The 19,222-nt window shown below is 35.0% G+C and overlaps 1 protein-coding gene across 1 annotated transcript in view; it reads right to left on the bottom strand.

The window, feature by feature from the left end:
• Window positions 1-3,430: 3,430 nt before the first annotated feature.
• Window positions 3,431-19,222, bottom strand: part of LOC107707827 (kremen protein 1-like) — a 63,697-nt gene continuing 47,905 nt past the window's right edge. Inside the window, exons 4-10 of the mRNA XM_016511918.1 lie at window positions 13,859-13,923; window positions 8,478-8,631; window positions 8,205-8,314; window positions 7,886-8,108; window positions 6,452-6,667; window positions 4,708-4,792; window positions 3,431-4,095 (exon numbers count right to left, since the gene is read on the bottom strand). Coding sequence (XP_016367404.1) covers window positions 3,939-4,095; window positions 4,708-4,792; window positions 6,452-6,667; window positions 7,886-8,108; window positions 8,205-8,314; window positions 8,478-8,631; window positions 13,859-13,923 — 1,010 coding nt within the window. The 3' untranslated portion in view covers window positions 3,431-3,938. The remainder of the gene's footprint in view (window positions 4,096-4,707; window positions 4,793-6,451; window positions 6,668-7,885; window positions 8,109-8,204; window positions 8,315-8,477; window positions 8,632-13,858; window positions 13,924-19,222) is intronic.

The raw sequence follows: 19,222 nt of genomic DNA, 5'->3' as shown, positions 1-19,222 counted from the left end.
TTTGTTTATGCTACATTGGGGACCAAATGTCCCCACAAGGATAGTAAAACCTGACATTTTTGACATGGGGAAAAAAAATATAAAAAATAGTAAATGATGTTTATCTGAAAGTGTAAGAATGCAAACAGGTTTTCTGTAAGGGGTAGGTTTAGGGTTAGGGTTCGGTTAGAGGATAAAAAATAACGTTTGGTCAGTATAAAAGTAATAGAAGTCTATGGAAAGTCCCCACAATTCACAGAAACAAACGTGTGTGTGTGTGTGTGTGTGTGTGTGTGTTATGCAATGGAAGCTTTTTCTGTGAGGATGGGATTGTTCACTGTAGGATTATAATACAAAACATCAACTAAAAATGTATATATATATGAAGTGGAAAAACTACAGAAATTAATTGTATTTGATATATATATATATTTTTAAATGTGTTATAGAAAGGTTTGTTAGGCAAAGCGATTTATTTCTAGATATTGCTGTCTAACTCTATTACTGTTTCCATTATTGTTTTTTTTAATTTATTTTTTTACTGTTTTTCCTTGATTTATTTACTGAAACTGCTTGAAAGATCATATCACCTAGCCATTAGCAATTAATTTTTAATATCACCTTCTACTCTTAAGTGTCATGCAGAAGAGAAATGACAATAAACTGTGTTTTGTTATCCCTACCAGTAGAGGGCGCTATAGGATTCATAGTCTTGCTGCAACACTGCAGCGCTTCAGACGAAACTCAGCATGTAAATGAATGACGAACTGCTTGTTTGCCTTTCTGAGTGGCTTTTATTATATGTGTTTTTTTTATGAGCGAAGGCTGATGGGGTTTATAGGGTAATCAGACAAATCGCCACAAATGTAATACATGCATTAGCAATTTGCTCTGAGTGCATCATTTATAGCCTACAGATCAGTAACAAACCTCATTGATAAATGATATTTCTTTTCTGCACACACACACAGGGGGGAATGGCTTACACATGGGGCCTGTAATACAGGCTTTGTTTGTGCATCCACTCTGCGTCTGGTAGTCATTTTATCTGATAAGCATTTGAGCAACGCAGAAAACATCAGAGCTGAATTTCTTCCTTCCTTCACTTTTTTCCTCTTCAGCAGATGTTAGTGTTTTGGAGGTCTGTCTAGTTTTCCAATGCATGCTTGTTTGCATATTTCCCTTTTTGTCACATCTTTCAACAGAATGCTGTGAAACTTTGCTCATGGTGCAAGCTAATTTTGGAGTCTCCTGAAGCATCTAATTTGCATTGTAAATTCCCTCTCTGCTCTATGTAAATGATTGCATGTCATCATTAATAAAAAGGGCATTAGTGACATCTCATGGTGTACAAAGCAAACATGACAGGCATAAGAAACATGCATATTTATTTTTGCACTCAGGACACATTAAATAAAAACTACAAAGGTACTTATACAAAAGATAGATTATATCCCATTTTACATCCAAAATAAGAATAATTTATGGCATAAATTAAAATTCTCACTATTTTATTTACAATTAAATGAAAACAACATCTTTTTGTATAATCCCTGCAAGCACCCTTTCCCAAAACTGGAGGGATTCCTATCTTGGTTTCTCAGAAGGAAAGCCCACTCACATTGTGATAGACCACAGACGGATATGACACTTTTTTCCACTGGTAAAAGTGCTATGGCATTCGAGCTTTGCCATCTAAATGGACGCCTGGTTTCTGCATTATTCACCAGCCTTTCCAGACGAATATGACCTTGTTAGATTTAACCTGTCACTTTGGGGTTGTCTCTCTCTCTGTGACCGGTGACACTTTAGTATGCATGGGCAGCCGCGGGCACTGCAGAGCTAAGGGTATGACGAAGTATGCAATAATTAACAGACTGCAGACCAAAATACAGCATCAGGTCAGACAAGTATGTTTGGATTGAGGAAAAACCAGATATTTGCGCTTGAATTGGATGGGCGGCTTGCTTAACTGAGGCTTTTTTACAGATTTGTTTTGTTATCCAATATATTGATTTTCAAAAGATGCAATCTGAGATATAAAAAATGCTTTTGGTTGTGCATAAAACATTACACAGGATAAGTACTTCGGTAATAAAGTGCATAATGAAGTGACTGTTAAATCATTTTTGACAGTAAGTGTGGCATTATTGACGTACCCACAAACATGATCACCCATGTGAATGTTCTCAAAAGGATTTTTAAATGAAGGCCTTTTACAATATTACTAAAAACTTACATGAAGTACTACACACAGAACTAAATATAACACTGCTGACCTGTGACTGATGGCTGTGCAAGTGCTGTGAACTGCAAGCTACATGTTGTGACACTCAACAGGATAGTTGAAAAAAAAAAAAAAAATGAAATTTCTGTCATCATTTACTCACTTTTTTGTCCATACAATAAAGGTGTTTTGGGCAAAATGGGCCTCATTCATGAAACATTCATAAATATCAGTGTAAATTCGGAGTACAGTAATTTGCATGTAAAATGGACATTCCCATAAACTCAGAAATGCACTGTAAACCTCAGATCAACTCTGAATCGATTGAACCAATTGCTTCATAAAATGATTCACTTTTTTTGAAGTGCTCGAAACACCAAAATCTGGTGACGCCTGCTGGTGTAAATGTAGCAAAACCTCAGCTCAAACATGTAAAAAAGCATTTTACAAACCAAAAATGGCCAAAAGTGTCTGCATAATGCTGATTTTATTCATTTTCAGGACTTGTTTTGTTTGTTTTATGGAGAGCTTGGTTAATCAGGCCAATAAGAGACTAATAACTACAACTCTACCTTTGTATTATACGAATGTCATTAAAATTTGGTAACACTTTACTTAAAGCCTTTATGTATAATGCATAAAAATAGTTTTAATGCACTAAGTATGGCTTGTAATGCACCTTAATGCACTGTACAATCTCAAGAATAATTGTAACCACAGTTAATACATTATAACACTTATCAATTCATTGTTACACTATGCATTTTAAATTCGGTTATGATTATTTACGACAAGATGTAATGTATTACAACGCACATTATGAATAATTATAATACAATATACCCGTTAATAACCCTTTATAATGCATTATACATAAAGTCTTTCAATAAAGTGTTACTAAAAATGTCTACAAAAATCGATGTGTGTTCAGGTGAACCAATGAAATTTAGAAACATTTTGAAACAGTTATGATGTACTTATGTTTTAACTTTTTTTAATTGTGATTTTTAATTGAATAAATGTTATTTTTAATAATTTACAAATTATTCCGTAAAAGTCTTCAGCTTGTGGACAAATACTACTGGTTCTCAGAATAATCGATAATAAACTGGAAACTAATGTTAACTTTTTGATGTTAGGTTTTTTTATATTAATTAACATTTTGAAAATACAAACACTTTTGGGAATGCGTCAGAATGGTTTTATGAGGAGTTCTGTGCTCCTCAACAACAGGTGACCTACATTAGAGGTTAAAAAGCGAGCGAAACTGAATGGTATCTCTCCTCCACAGGGGCTGGTTGGGTACCGTGGCGTTATTTTGGTTACGTAAGTGGTTTTGTTTTTCAGTGCGCTCAGGCTGATCGCTTCTGTGAAAGCACCTAGAGAAACGACTATCCATTTTACAGCAATGGTCACTTGTTCGTTTTGGTCTGTGGCAACAGAAGCATCCCAGTGCTCTTTTGTTAATCAAATCGCTTGGTGCATATATGCACCTGTCACATGATTTGTGATTGGTTAGGATGCAAATTGAGAGTACGCGCGTCGGCTAGCGTCGAGCTCTTTTTGCGCAGTTTCTTACCAACAAGTGACCGGCACGTGTAAGCTGGGCCCTGCGCTGGTCGTTTGAACTGAATTAGGCATGAATCGGATCCAGCAGCAGAAAACCAGCATTGTGTACAGTGTGTGCATCCTTTAGGGGCTAAAGCAGCCGTAGAGGTCAGAGGCGGTGAGGTTAGTTTCCCACAAGAGGGCTGAGGTCTCCATGGTGGTTCTTGAGTTTCTTCTTAAACAGAGAGATGGTGGAAGGTCTGTAGAAGATGATCCAGGGTTCAGACGTGGTGCTCTGCGCGCACGAATCCGACCCGCTGATTGACGGGATGGACGGGGATCTGAGAGGGAAGACAGATACAAAAAGCAGATAAGGACCGAGAGCGGAGAAGCTGATTCAAATCAAACTTGTATGCATGCTACAATACGCCCGGTAAAACCAAATGATGGACGCTATAAATCTGCCAACGGCGTACAGATAAAGTAGCAAATCAAAGCGTGGCTCTCCTTTACCTGCAATAAAGCCTGCTATCCCTGCTTAAAAAAAACAATAGAAACCATCACAGAACATTCTAATGGTTTCCACTACAAATACTATTACAAACCATCAACTTTTAACCATTAAAACCATTAAAAATGGTTTTCTGTAGTGTGTTTTGGGACATATTCCATTAGGATTTAGTGGTTTTAACAAGCCACCAATAGAAGGCGACCAATTACCAGTAGAGACCAACAAGGTCCATTACAGTTTCCAGTAAAACCAATGCAAGTCCCATTATAACCAGCAAAACCATTACAAATTTTGTGATGGTGTCTATTGTTTTTTCAGCAGGGATGGGGAGGATGAGTTAGTTAAAACAATCAGCATCATCATAATTCTTCATCTGATGCTTTATATGAGCATCTCAAAACTGAAGAACAAAAAACTTTCATTTTATAGCATATGTACTTACTTTACAGTAAGATGCAGGAGCAGCTTAGCCACCATGGCTATGACTGTTAGCGTTAGCAGAGCAGCTAATGCGTAGATGGTCCACACTGTAAAACACAACACGTTTATTAGTGACAGTAAAGCTAATGCAGCCTCATCATTACAGCTGTACTGAAATCTTAAGGTTATGACTAGCAAGAACTCGAGTAACTAGTGTAAAGAGCGGATAGTTATGGAAACGCAAAACACAGAGCTAAAGTAAGCTCAAATTTAAAAGCTAACTAACAGTGGTGGATAATGCACTGTCAGAAAAAAGGAACAAAGGGTTTTCAAAAGGTGCAGCTTTGCACCTAAAGGGTCCATATTGGTTCCTTTGGGTCTCACAAAAAAAATAAATAAATAAATGGGTCACTGGGATGAAAAGGAAAATGTGTGTATATGTATGTTACAAAGTTCAAGACTCATTAAAGAAGGAGGCAGGAACTGGCAAACATGATTTTAATAACAAAATAAACAATAAAACTAAAGTCGGAGCATGCCGCTAAAGTCGGTTCTTGGCAATATAAAATGAAGCAACATTGTGAATATTGTTATGATTTTAGTGCACTGTATAGTTGGCCATTAAGACTGTTTTATTAGACTAAGTTTAGTGATTTTTAATATTCAACATTATTTCTGATTTAAGCTTTAATAGCAAAAAAGTTTTCAGAATTTGCCCTGTGGCATACATTTTTAAATCGTAAATTAATCTTTTAAAGATGAATAGAAAGTTCAAACAATCAGCATTCAATTCAAACAGAATTTTCTTCGTGTAAAATTCTTCCCCATAATTCTTCCTTCCTTGAATTGATTTTTAACTAGAACTATACTTTTTTTTTAGTTCTTAAATTAAAATAATTACAATATACGTGGCAACAGATTTCTGAGCATATATAAAAAGATGTGCATTGAATATAAAAATGTCCATTTTAGGCATTTCGCCAGAAAGTATGGTTACAACAGTGAACTTTAGTAACAGTAAATCACCCTTTTTGTTCTACCCGGTCTCATGGCAAAAACGTACCTGGGGGCACTTTTTCGCGAGACGCGATATACGTACCAATAAGTACATATCACTGCAGTTTCCAAAAGAAATGAACACTAGAGGCAGTAAAACTCCGACACCTTTTAAATTATTTTCACACAAAGTATGATTTACAGAGTTTCGATTAATAAAGCGTAATTTTCGCACAATTACTTGAAGAATATCATGTTATGACTTCAAAACAATTTTAACATGCTGGGAGATTTGAAAACTGATGCTTTTGAACGTTAGCACCGCACACTATCGGGTAGGTTTAGGGTTGGGTTTGGTGTAGGGCATATTTCCACCATGATAGAGCATTAACTTTTAGCGACAGTCTGATATTTGAATTCTGAACCGCCGCAATACGTACCTGAAGCAACGTAATAACAACACAGCAATACGTATCTATGTCAATGTAATAAAAACGTGCCAGGGTTGACGTATTGAACCCGTGTTTTAGCGCCACTCAGTGGACATTTCTCTTTGAAACTGCGGCGAAACGTACAATAAGGTACGTAAAAACGGTGTTGCAGAAAAGTACCCAGAGGTACGTATTTTTGTGAGACTGGGTTGTTTTTGTTTTATAATAAGTTGACTAGACTATGACTAGTATGAATGATATCTAGTAAACTGATATTGAGTATGAGAAAGAAGTGAGAGGAGCAGAACTGAAGCGTAATGAAGAAAACTGGACACATACTGGTTCTGTGGCCCGCGGTCCGGCCCGGTTCATGCCACTGACCTGGCATCTTTGCAGGACTTGATGTGATTACATAGTACCGGAGGGAGGATTTTCCATTCTGACTGGTATTTGATTTTGCTGTAGTGCTTCCCGTATGCGGCTGCACTGTACTGGTGTCCTCTTCATCACCATCGTCATCCTCCTCCAGAGGTGTGACGGCTTGATTTCTTAAAGCTGTGGGGAAATAATCAGCTAATGAAACACAAACAAAACCCCCAAAACTCCTTGATGAGATACGTATCATCTGATTAACATTCATAACGTCTCTTTTGTCGCCCCGCTGGATATCACAAAGAGAGAGATCTCAGCTCTTTCAAAATAACATCACGTCTTTCATTCAGCGTTGCAGGCGCGGATATAAACGCAGTATGTGGCGTCTAAATCAAACTCTGCCTGCAGGGGAAAAAGGTTCTGCCAATTTGCTTTGCTGACCTTTTCTTTCAAAAAAAAAACCTTTTTCCATTTCATCCTTCCCACTCCCTTTTATTCTTCCTCAGATTGTGGTTATTAAACTCTGCCTCCCAAAACAACACAACACAAAGTGGCAGCGTGTCTGAAAATTGTTTAGATATGACAAAAAGCACCCCTAAAGCACTGCTTTTATTTATTTGTATGACTATTTTTTGACTATTTTATTCTAAAGTCATAAAAAAAAAAACTGACTGTGTTTGGTGTCATCACTTCTGATGTTGTTTTTAAGGCATCTGTATGCTAGCGTTGTTGCAATAGTCAACAAAACACTTTACTTAAAGCCTTTATGTATAATGCATTAAAAAGGGTCATTTATGGGTATGATGCATTATAATTATTCATCTTGTCGTAAATAATTATAACTGAATTTAAAATGCATAGTGTAACTATGAATTTATAAGTGTTATAATGTATTAACTGTGGTTACAATTATTCATGAGATTGTATAATGCATTATAAGGTGCATTACAAGCCATATTCAGTGCATTAAAACTACTTTTATTATGCATTATACTGTACATAAAGGCTTTAAGTAATGAGTAAATGCTCAGCAAGTATAAGAAACTGTCATTTTATATGAATTAATTTGATTAAACAGAAAGCAAAAATAGCAATATTGTAAGGAAGTATTTAGAAATAACTAAATTAGTTTTAAACAGAAAATAACTGTTTTCTATTTTAATATATTTAAAAAATGGAAAGGCTGGATTGTCAAGCATCATTACTCCAGACTTCGGTCTCACATGATTCTTCAGAAATAATTCTAATATGCTGATTTGCTGCACAAGAATAAAAAAATCAGTTTAATGCATCCTTGCTGAATAAATGTATTAATTACCAAAAAAAAAAAAAAATCTGCAGGGACATGACCATACTGTATATAAGCAGACAGTCAAATGTTAACTCAAAAGAAAGCCTCACCATGATAAAGAACAGAAAATCCTTGCGCCTCATTTGTCCTGTCTGAGTAAAAATACAAAATGACGAAGTCTGCAGTGATGTTCACGATGTCCCGCGGTGGATTGCGGCCATCAAATCGCGCCAACACCTGATTGGAGTAGCCATCCAACAGCTCCACCATATCAGTCTGATCCACGATATTGAAGAAAGTAAAGTTGAACAGAAAGACAGAAGCACCTGGAACCTGGAAGAGCGACATGACAAAGATGAGATACACATGATATGAGTTTTGGCTCAGGCAAGCTCTCTCTCCATTAGGATATTAAAGCATTAATTGTACCTGAATGGTCCAGTAGCAGACCCTGCCAGGTTTGTATTTGTCCGGGAAATCAGGAGAGTAGATCACTCCGGAGGGCGATGTGAAGTTTCCCCCACAAGCGCCTACTTTTGCTTTGGGAGAAAAGTGACAGCTTTAGCTTTTACTAAATAATGAAAGGAAGAGGGTAAATGACAGGGTTTTGTTTAACAACCTAGAACTAGATTTGTGAGGATGAGACGATCATCAGCATCCTTAACTTTCCTTTGCACAGATAATAAGACTATAAAAACGTACTGTCGAAGACTATGACGCGTCCATCGCCTCCACATGGCTGAGTGTGATCTCCAAAACACACATGGTTACACTCTGTGCTCGGAGCGTCACCGTGACGATGATAATCAATGTCGTTGCCACAGAAACAAGCATAGCCTGATTCCATACCGGCAAGCTGAAAGAAAAGAATCCACAAATAATCAGGAACTCATAATTCTCTCCAGCCAGAGCAATCCAACGGTGCAAAAAAGCAAGCCAAATACAATATATAGTATTGATTTCTTCCCACGCAAACAGATGCACATGATTACATCTAGAAAAAATATTGATTCTTTTGTATTGAGTGTGAAAAAATAGATTGAGTGCACTGAAAAAGTTATACTACATTTTTTTTAAGGTAAGTGGCTGCAAACAATTTATTTTAGCTACATTTAATAAAAAAAATATGTTGAAAGTTAGTCAACTAAATGTGTTTATTTAAATGTAGCTAAAATAAATTGATTGCAGCCACTTACCTTAAAAAATTTAGTAAATTCAATGAATAATTTTTTTCAGTCAGAACAAAAATCACTATTCCAGGGAAAAGGTTATTTTTAAGCGTGTATATTAATACACTTTTTTTTAAATATTTAATATTTATTATTTTGAATCAGTTTTTATATTTTCTACTTCCCTTTTATTTTTAGTTAAAGCTTTTGTCATTTTTAAAGGGCTACACTGCAAAAATGGACATCAACTTGACATAGTCACCACTGATAAGCTACTACAAAATATAATGTAGAAACTTTCAAATAGAAACTTACATTTTCTCTAAAGCTGCTTTGCAATGATTTGTATCGTGAAAAGCGCTATACAAATAAACTTGAATTGAATTATTATAAATATATTATAATATTATATTATAAATTAGTATTTTTGTTTTTGTTTTCTACTTATAAATATCTAAAAAAAAATTGAATCAAGGTGCATTATTTTACAAGTAAAATGACTTATATTATGTATACAATATATCTTGTTTTCTGAAAAAAATTATAACAATTTTGTTAGTTTTTGCTTAAAACAAGCAAAAATATCTGCCAATTGGGCAAGAAAAATATTCTTGTTTAGCCTTTGAATTAATATTATTTTTCTTACCCCATTGGCAGATATTTTTGCTTGTTTAAGCAAATATCGTATATATCGTATACATCTTAAGTCATTTTACTAATCAAGTGAATGCTTCTTGATTCAAAAATGTTTAGATATTTATACTAGAAACCAAGACAAAAATAGGAAGAAAAACATTTTGTTGCAGTGTAGTTCACCCAAAAATGAAAATCCTGTTATCATTTACTCACCCTCAAATTGTTTCAACCCTGTATAAGTGTATTTCTTCTGCTGAACACAAAAGAAGACATTTTGGGAAAAAAAAATGTTGATGGTCCCAATTGACAACCATAGTATTTTTTCCCATACTATGGAAGTCAGTAGGGACCATCAACTGCTTGGTTCCCCATATTCTTCAAAATATCTTCTTCTGAGTTCAACAGAAAAAAGAAACTCATGCAGCTATCATGCAACTATCTCTTTAAGTTTGTATAAATTTAGACCTTGCGCAAAATATAATTTCTGTTTGTGAGATTCCCACATAATGAGTTATGAAATAAATCATTTTAGCTATAAACTTTGATTGGATGAGTTGCATTTAAAACTTTTGTGAAGTAACTAATAAAAGTACATACAGGTGCATCTCAATAAATTATTCTTCAAAATATCTTCTTCTGAGTTCAACTGAAAAAAGAAACTCATGCAGCTATCATGCAACTATCTCTTTAAGTTTGTATAAATTTAGACCTTGCGCAAAATATAATTTCTTGTCTTTTGTTTTTTGGGATAAAATATGTCTGTTTGTGAGATTCCCACATAATGAGTTATAAAATAAATAATTTTAGCTATAAAATCTGATTGGATGAGTTGCATTTAAAACTTTTGTGAAGTAACTAATAAAAGTACATATGTAACCAAGCATAAATTTAATTCTATATTGGTAAGACTTTATTTTACGGTGTCCTTGTTACACGTATTGGAGCCAACTCAGGCCACACACACACACACACACACACATGCTGCCTCTCTGCGTCTGTGTAGAAGTGTTTACTGAAGTATTTGATGCTGTTTGATGAACAGTGAAATTCTAGCAGGAAAAATTCAATAATCAAGTTCACACAGTCAAAACACAAACACAGATTAACTACTATGACAGATCATGACGGTGAAGCTCATCTCCATATAAACATAAACATTGAAATGTTCTCTCAAAATCTGTTAGTTACACTGCAAAAAAAAAAAGATTTTCTTACTTAGAATTTTTGTTTTGTTTTCAAATATCTAAAAATTCTTGAATCAAGGTGCATTTACTTTACAAGTAAAATGACTTAAGATATTATGTCTTGTTTTCTGAAACAAATATCAAAATTTTGTTCGTTTTTGCTTACAACAAGCAAAAATATCTGCCAATGGGGTAAGAAAAATTATCTTAATTCAAAGGCTAAACAAGAATATATTTCTTGCCCCATTGGCAGATTTTTACATTTTTATTTTTTTGCTTGTTTTAAGCAAAAACGAACAAAATTTTGATATTTGTCATTTGATAAAGCCATTTTACTTGTCATGTAAATGCATCTTGATTAAAAAAATGTTTAGATAGTTATACTAGAAAACAAGACAAAAATACTAAGGAAGAAAATCTTTTTTGCAGTGTACAATTCCTTGATACAAAACACATGGCCATTTTACACCTTTAAAATGAAAAAGGCTGTTGTCGCTACTGTACTGTACCTTTAAGAAATATTTCTACATACACACGCACTACCGTTTTTGGGGTCGGTAAGATTTTTACATGTCGTTGAAAGAAGTATTTTATGCTCATCATGGCTGCATTTATCAACAATACCGTAAAAACAGTAAAATTGTGACAATAATATCTGGGTGAGTATATCTATATTTTAAAATGTAATTTATTCCTGTGATGGTAAAGCAGCCATTACTCCAGTCTTCAGTGTCACATGAAGAAATATTTTCGTAAAAGCTTTACTTAAAGCCTTTATGTATAATGCATTATAAAAGTAGTTTTAATGCATTAAGTATATGCACCTTATAATGCATCTCATGAATAATTGTAACCACAGTTAATACATTATAACTCTTATCACATATTTATAATGCATTATACCCTTTAATAACCCTTTATAATGCATTATACATAAAGGCTTTAAGTAAAGTGCTACCAATATTTCTTACTATTATCAATGCTGAAAAAAGCTGCATCATATTTTTGAGGAAACCATGATACATTTTTTTCTTTTTTTAGGATTCTTTGATGAATAGAAAGTTCAAAAGAACAGCATTTATTTGAAAAGGAAATCTCTGCTAACATTCAGTTGCATATGAATGTGCTTATTAATGCCGCTGTGATGTCAATACCATGAAATATTCTCAATTATTCATTTTTGCAGCTTAGTTTTCATAAGACGTCTGGGTGGATTAGGGAGGGAGTTTTGCGTCACGCTCAGTAGCTCCGCCCTCAGTCCGAAATAATCCAGCTCGACATTTGTTCTGATTGGCTGATTGTACTACATAGTACAAAATGTGCAAAATTTGTCTCTTATTTCAAAAGAGTAAAGAAAATTTGTGTTCCTTTATACGTAAACATTTTATTCAAAATGTTGGAGAGTTCAACAGACAAAGACTGTGCTGCTTGTCCAAACACAGACATGTACAATATAATCCACAGTCTGCTCCTCTCATTAATCAGAGTGTAAAAAACCAGCACAATAAACTACAGTGCAGTGCATTCCTCCCCCTCGTAAATCTGCAACAATGTCCACATGAGCCGTGTCGAGTCAAACACGGGCCTGTTCTAGTGGACTGGATCCGAAGATGATCCATCGCTGCCAGCCAGGAATTTGTGGGTGGAAATTAAATGGAAGACTGCATGTAATTATGATGGTTAGATAGAGGACAAAAGCCTTAATTACACTGATATGCTTTTTACAGAGAACAGAATCTAATTTTTCACTCTCGGAAAGAGAGAATTTCTCTTGGCCGTTCCTTCAATGGCAATAGCTCTGAACTCGAAAGCAGGACATTCTGCTCATGCAAGATTAAAGAGCGCAGGTCTTCTGCCTCTGACAGAGCGATTGCACTGCACCATCAATTTATCTGTCCTTAACCTCTCATCACGCACACGGTTTGCTTCCCCCTGCACAAAAAAGGGCTCATCTCTTTCACCAACACAGCTGCTGTTTTTTAGGCGACGCCATGTTTCTTTAGTTAACTTGTACCTCAGAAAACTTCAAAAGAGAACTGTAGTAAAGACGTGCCGAACAAGGGTAACAACTGCACGTATACATGCTTTAAAAGTAATGCAATTGACTTCAAATATCAAAATAAAAGCTCATATTAAATATAAATACATACTTTAATAGGATATAGAAAAATACACAAATAAGAGAGAGACAGAGAGAGGGAGGTGGAAAAGAGAGTAAAAAAGAAGAAAAAATAACATTTTAATTATTCAGCAGAAAAAAGCTGATATTCATTACCTCAAATTCTGTAGGCCACTGAAGTATCAAATCAATTAATGCAACCACAATGAGAGTTTTTACATGTGAAGGAAATACAGTATTTCTTTTAACCAAATCTCATTCACAAATTCCATTTTCGGTAGATTTGATGCATAAAGTAATTAACAGCAATAAATCATAAACGTGTTGAAGTGTAAGCACACGTGGCACGTAGTTTATCGATATCTTTCCATTTCAAGCCCAGATCCTTCATCACAAGGCCACCAGCTTTCTGCTTTTCCCAATAACCCTCTTCTGAAGAGTCTTCAAAAACTCTAGAGCGCCAGTAAATTCCACCGATATTCTCTTAAGCGCTCTAGGAGCGGCGATATTGTTCGGAGCAGAACCGATGGTCTCTGGCCTTATATCGCACATCATATCTCAGCTGCGGTGAGTCATCCGCGCTTTTCACAATTTAGATGTTCATTATTGCAGGGCTTTATGGGGGTGACGCAAGAGTGATAGACATGTCACAAGTCTGCTGAAGCGGAGAGGCAGACATAATGGCTTTCAAAAGGCGAGGGAGAGAGAGACTGACAAAAGGAAGAAGGAAAGAAACACCCAGATAACAAACACAACTGCATCAAACGCTGCACTCCTTGGCAAATGCACTTGGCAGAAACAACGGATAAGCGTGTCTGAGAGGGCCTCTCTCTTTCCCTCTTTCATTCTCTCTCCGTGTTATTAAAATAAGGTAATTACAGACATAAATTCAGATGACATCTGGGGTGCGTTTTTTCCTCTTTCTTTTTGCAGAGGATTGTGGGTGTTTCTTTTTATTCCAAAATACATTCATACGTTCTTTTCTGTGCCACACCCTGCAGACTCTGCCAGGAACACTTTTAGTCGAGAGCCGAGATACACTGAAATAATAAAGAGACGTCTTGTTATTGCTAATAAGACAGTCTGTCTTTCTGAATGTTTAAAGGGATAGTTCAGCCAAACATTGAAATTCTGGCATCATTTGTTCACCATGTTTATTCACCCACATGGCATTCTTTCTTCCATAGAGCACAGCAGGAGAAATTGCAATAATGTGCTGTTTTCCACGTAGCAACAATGAATAGGGATCTCATGCTTCAAAAAGGGTGTAAAAGCACCATAACAGTATCATAAATGTTTTGTCAGGGGACCCCCAGGGGGCCGGAAGGGGATACTAAGGGGTCCGAATGGGTCAATTTTTTCGAAATTTAGATTTACACAGCATCTGAAAGCTGAATAAATAAGCTTTCCATTGATGTATGGTTTGTTAGGATAGGAGGACAATATTTGGCCGAGATACAACTATTTGAAAATCTGGAATCTGAGGGTGCAAAAAAAAAATACAAATATTGAGAAAATCACCTTTAAAGTTGTCCAAATGAAGTTCGTAGCAATGCATATTACTAATCAAAAATTAAGTTTTGATATATTTACGGTAGGACATTTACAAAATATCTTCATGGAACATGATCTTTACTTAATATCCTAATGATTTTTGGCATAAAAGAAAAATCGATAATTTTGACCCATACAATGTATTGTTGGCTATTGCTACAAATATACCCCAGCGACTTCAGACTGCTTTTGTGCTCCAGGGTCACAATTGATTAAAAGAAGTAGATAGAAAGTTATTTAAAAATAAATGCATAATAAATACATCTCACAGTAATATAGTGAGTAAAAGTAATAATGTAAATAGAAATTTTCATTAAAAAAATTTTTTTATAAAAAAAAAATCAACATATTAGAATAATTTCTGAAGGTGAAAATTCAACTTTGCCATCAAATGAATAAATTACATCTTAATATATATTAAAACAGTAAACAAAAATATGACTGATTTTTATGTATTTTTCATCAAATGAATGCAGCCTTGGAGTATGTTTCAAAAACATTAAAAAATCCCAAAATTTTGAATGGTGATTTATATACACATTATATTCCAAATCCGATTACTCAGACCAATGTTGTGAATCTAGTCAACTGATTCTTTGAAACAAATCTAAATCAGAATAATGATTTATTCATGAATCAGACATGGCTACTACTCCTGGATGCATAAATACACCATGTGGAACTGGAACAGGGCAAAATGTCAACACTTTCAGTAAATAATGTCAAAGTTTCATTCATCATGTAAAGCATGTACATCTTCAGAAGCTTTTATGAGACTTTACAAGACCCTGTTCCAAATTCGCTGCATGATAAAGAACGATCAGTACAAGACCGATCAGTTGTGTATTGCACAAATGAAAAAAAAATTTAAACGTGTTTGGAAAGAGAGTACATTTTTTTTCTAGTACTGTTTATGGATAGAGCAGTCTGAACTCATTAATGTGAAGGTAGAAAGGCTAAATATGGGTCATATAATAATAATAATGATGATAAAACCTGGAACAGAGTTTGTGTGTGACTTCCCATTTTCCACAGGCATCTGATTGTGCCAGCGCACAGCGTGTTGACTTACTGAAATAATAAGCCCAAACAGATTAGAAAACATTATTAACAGTCTAATTTTGTGTAGTCCACATGCACAAGCCCAAACATAAGACTACCTCCCACCACAACAACAGGTTTATTCCACAGATGTATTCCTCTTGCTGTGGCAACACAAATTCATTAACACATCTACGCTCGTGTCAACACCTCGTTCTCTCAAGAGGCGTTCACACTTACAGCCGGTTTATTGCTGCAGGTCACTTAGTTGCTGTATTGTTGATTGTAGTAGGCATTGCTATTGCTTGATGCTTTAACGTTGGTGGGCTGACAGTATCAATGAATAAATCAAAATCTTGGAATGCCCACGTTTTTTTATTATGCCTACGTGGGTCATATAGTATGGAATGCCAATCCTGCCATAATTAGAAATAAATAAATAAATGTATAAATAAATAAATGTGGAAAAAAATGAAAAAATACATAAATAAGGAAATACAATTATAAATAATTGCCCTTTTAATTTTCTTTGTACATTTATTTATTTATTTCTAATTATGGCAGGATTGGCATTCCATAATATAGAACCGTGAAACTGACCACAAACGTCTTCCTACTGTTTTAATAGCCAATGTTTTTTTTTTATTTAGTAATGCCATCATTAATAATACATTTTAACAGAACATTTTAAAGAATAACATTTATTTAATGCATATTAATTCACATTTTGAATTTAGTGAACATTTATTCACTCAAAAGTCACAAAACTCATTTGTTTGCTACTCATTTGCATAAAGTTCAGCTTTCTTCAACTTTGCCACATTGATGGAAACAACTTCATGTGAATTACATTATTTTATTTTTTTTACATTTTGAATTTAATGAATATTTATTTTCTCAAAATTCACTAAATAAATGACGTCTTCATTCTTATTGGTAGCTGCCGCATCCCGTTGCTTCTCATATGCATCAAGTCAAACTTTCTTCAGCTTTGACACAACACTTCATGTTGCTTCAAATCATTATTTCACATTGAAAATGATTTCCGGTTGCTGTCATTTTTTATTATGCCTACGTGGGTCATATAGTAATGCATGCCAATCCTGCCATAATTAGAAATAAATAAATAAATGTATAAATAAATAAATGTGGAAAAAAATGAAAAAATACATAAATAAGGAAATACAATTATAAATAATTGCCCTTTTAATTTTCTTTGTACATTTATTTATTTATTTCTAATTATGGCAGGATTGGCATTCCATAATATAGAACCATGAAACTGATCACAAACGTCTTCCTACTCTTTTAATAGCCAATGCTGATGCTGATATTTAGAGATCAGGATGCTTAATGACAGATAAAATAGCCATTACTATTTTTTTTTAAATTTAGTAATGCCATCATTAATAATACATTTTAACAGAACATTTTAAAGAATAAAATTTATTTAATGCATATTAATTCGCATTTTGAATTTAGTGAACATTTATTCACTCAAAAGTCCCAAAACTCATTTGTTTGCTACTCATTTGCATAAAGTTCAGCTTTCTTCAACTTTGCCACATTGATGGAAACAACTTCATGTGAATTACATTATTTTATTTTTTTTACATTTTGAATTTAATGAATATTTATTTTCTCAAAATTCACTAAATAAATGACGTCTTCATTCTTATTGGTAGCTGCCGCATCCCGTTGCTTCTCATATGCATCAAGTCAAACTTTCTTCAGCTTTGACACAACACTTCATGTTGCTTCAAATCATTATTTCACATTGAAAATGATTTCCGGTTGCTGTCAGTATGAACACCGCTTCAGGGAAACACAGTGCATTATGGGTAGAGGAGGGTTTTAAACACCAGCAATTATCTAGTTTTAGAGCTGCACTTCACAGTTTGGTGTAAAACACCTATAAAATGACTATATTAAGCGTCTGGGGTTTGCTGATTTGTTGGTAAATCATTCAAAAGAGTCCTCACATCCTCTTTTCTGCTTTTGGATCTGCTTGTCTGTCATTAATTCAGATACTAAAGTTGTGTTCCTGTTTTGGCAGGCTCCCTCCTGTTACAGACACACTTACCCAGCCCAAAGTACATGTGTTTTGGTTTAACTTTTGTTCCCTTCTTTTACATTACGACAGCTGGATCTGCTTTGGAGTGAAATTCATTTGTTGATGTTGTGGATCATTCCATAAAAAACAGACTATTAATATGCTTTAATTTTCTGCTCGGGGGAATTTGACAGTGTAGCTTTGTTTATGAGACAGGCGTTTCTGACTGAGCTTTTGTTTGTGTTATGCCGCACTTTACCCACGACCTGAGCGTCTATCATACATTTAGCAACTGAGATTTACACTGGGAGAGAGAGAAAGTGGGAATCAAAGGAACAAGTCAACGGGGTCGTTGCAAACATCTTGAGTATAAACCTACGACATGCAAGGAACACAAACAACACCAAAGGCCCCTTAACGGGGGACACATGAGCCCTGCAGCGCAACTTCATGGCATACTTTCCCATGCCGTGCATTTGCAAGGTGGCAGGCACACTGCGCTCGTCGTGCCTGAGGCCGTGTTACGACAATTGAAGCCGAGATCAATGCTTTTCACCGCCACGGCCTTCGGGGAGCGACTGCATGCTTAATTAAAGATTGAGGGAGGTGTTCTCAATAGAAACAGCATAATTAAAGTCTTTTCAGATGAGTGAAACAGCAGGAATGAACAGTGAAAAGAGCTGAATCTCTCATCCCTCGCTGGACCTGCCTTGGGTCATGAGGTGCAAAAACAGCACCTGTCTGTGATCTCCCAAAACACAAGAGGGTTCATTAACATCTGCTGCGTGGGGGAAGAAAAAACAGACATTTGCGCTTTGCTGTTGTTAATGAAAATGAAGTATTAAGAACCATTATACGTATTTCATCAGTCTGCTCAGCCATTCATGAGATAAAAGGTGTCATGATAGAGAAGAGGGAATTCATATGACCATATCTGTTTGTGCATTTGAAGGAAAAATGATGATTAAAAGATCTGCATTCGAACTGCACACACAATGATGAATCAACTATCCGTGAGGAATGCAGCCGGTTCTCTTATGACTCTCACTTGACTGTTAACCATCCCAATTATTTGGCACCAAACCGACATACTGAATATTTGCTTACTATAAAAGAGCACAGAGTGAAAGTAAACATGTCCCATCATGTTAATCTGAACATTGAGTGACCTGAATCAGTGCCAGACTGTAAAAATTACATTTTCGAAGTTGTAAATGAAACAAAGATTATTGCACTGTACCAGAAAATACCATTTCACTCTATCTAAATCAAAGTGTCATATATTCAGTGCATTAACAGCCATTTCTTTGTGAAATTAACTAGCAATTTCTGAGTGAAAATTGTATCAAAGTAAATATTTTTCGTAAATATAAACGTTAAAGGAACACTCCACTATTTTTGAAAATAGGCTAATTTTCCAACTCCCCTAGAGTTAAACAGTTGAGTTTTACTGTTTTCGAATCCATTCAGCCGATCTCCGGGTCTGGCGGTATCACTTTTAGCTGTAGCTTAGCATAGATCATTGAATCTGATTAGACCGTTAGCATCTCGCTCAAAAATGACCAAAGAGTTTCTATATTTTTCCTATTTAAAACTTGACTCTTCTGTAGTTACATCGTGTACTTACAGAAGAGTCAAGTTTTAAATAGGAAAAATATAGAAACTCTTTGGTCATTTTTGAGCGAGATGCT

This window comes from Sinocyclocheilus rhinocerous, unplaced genomic scaffold (assembly GCF_001515625.1).
Source record: "Sinocyclocheilus rhinocerous isolate Xijiao unplaced genomic scaffold, SAMN03320098_v1.1 scaffold1256, whole genome shotgun sequence".
Taxonomy (NCBI): Eukaryota; Metazoa; Chordata; class Actinopteri; order Cypriniformes; family Cyprinidae; genus Sinocyclocheilus; species Sinocyclocheilus rhinocerous.
This window is presented reverse-complemented; position numbering and strand designations above follow the sequence as displayed.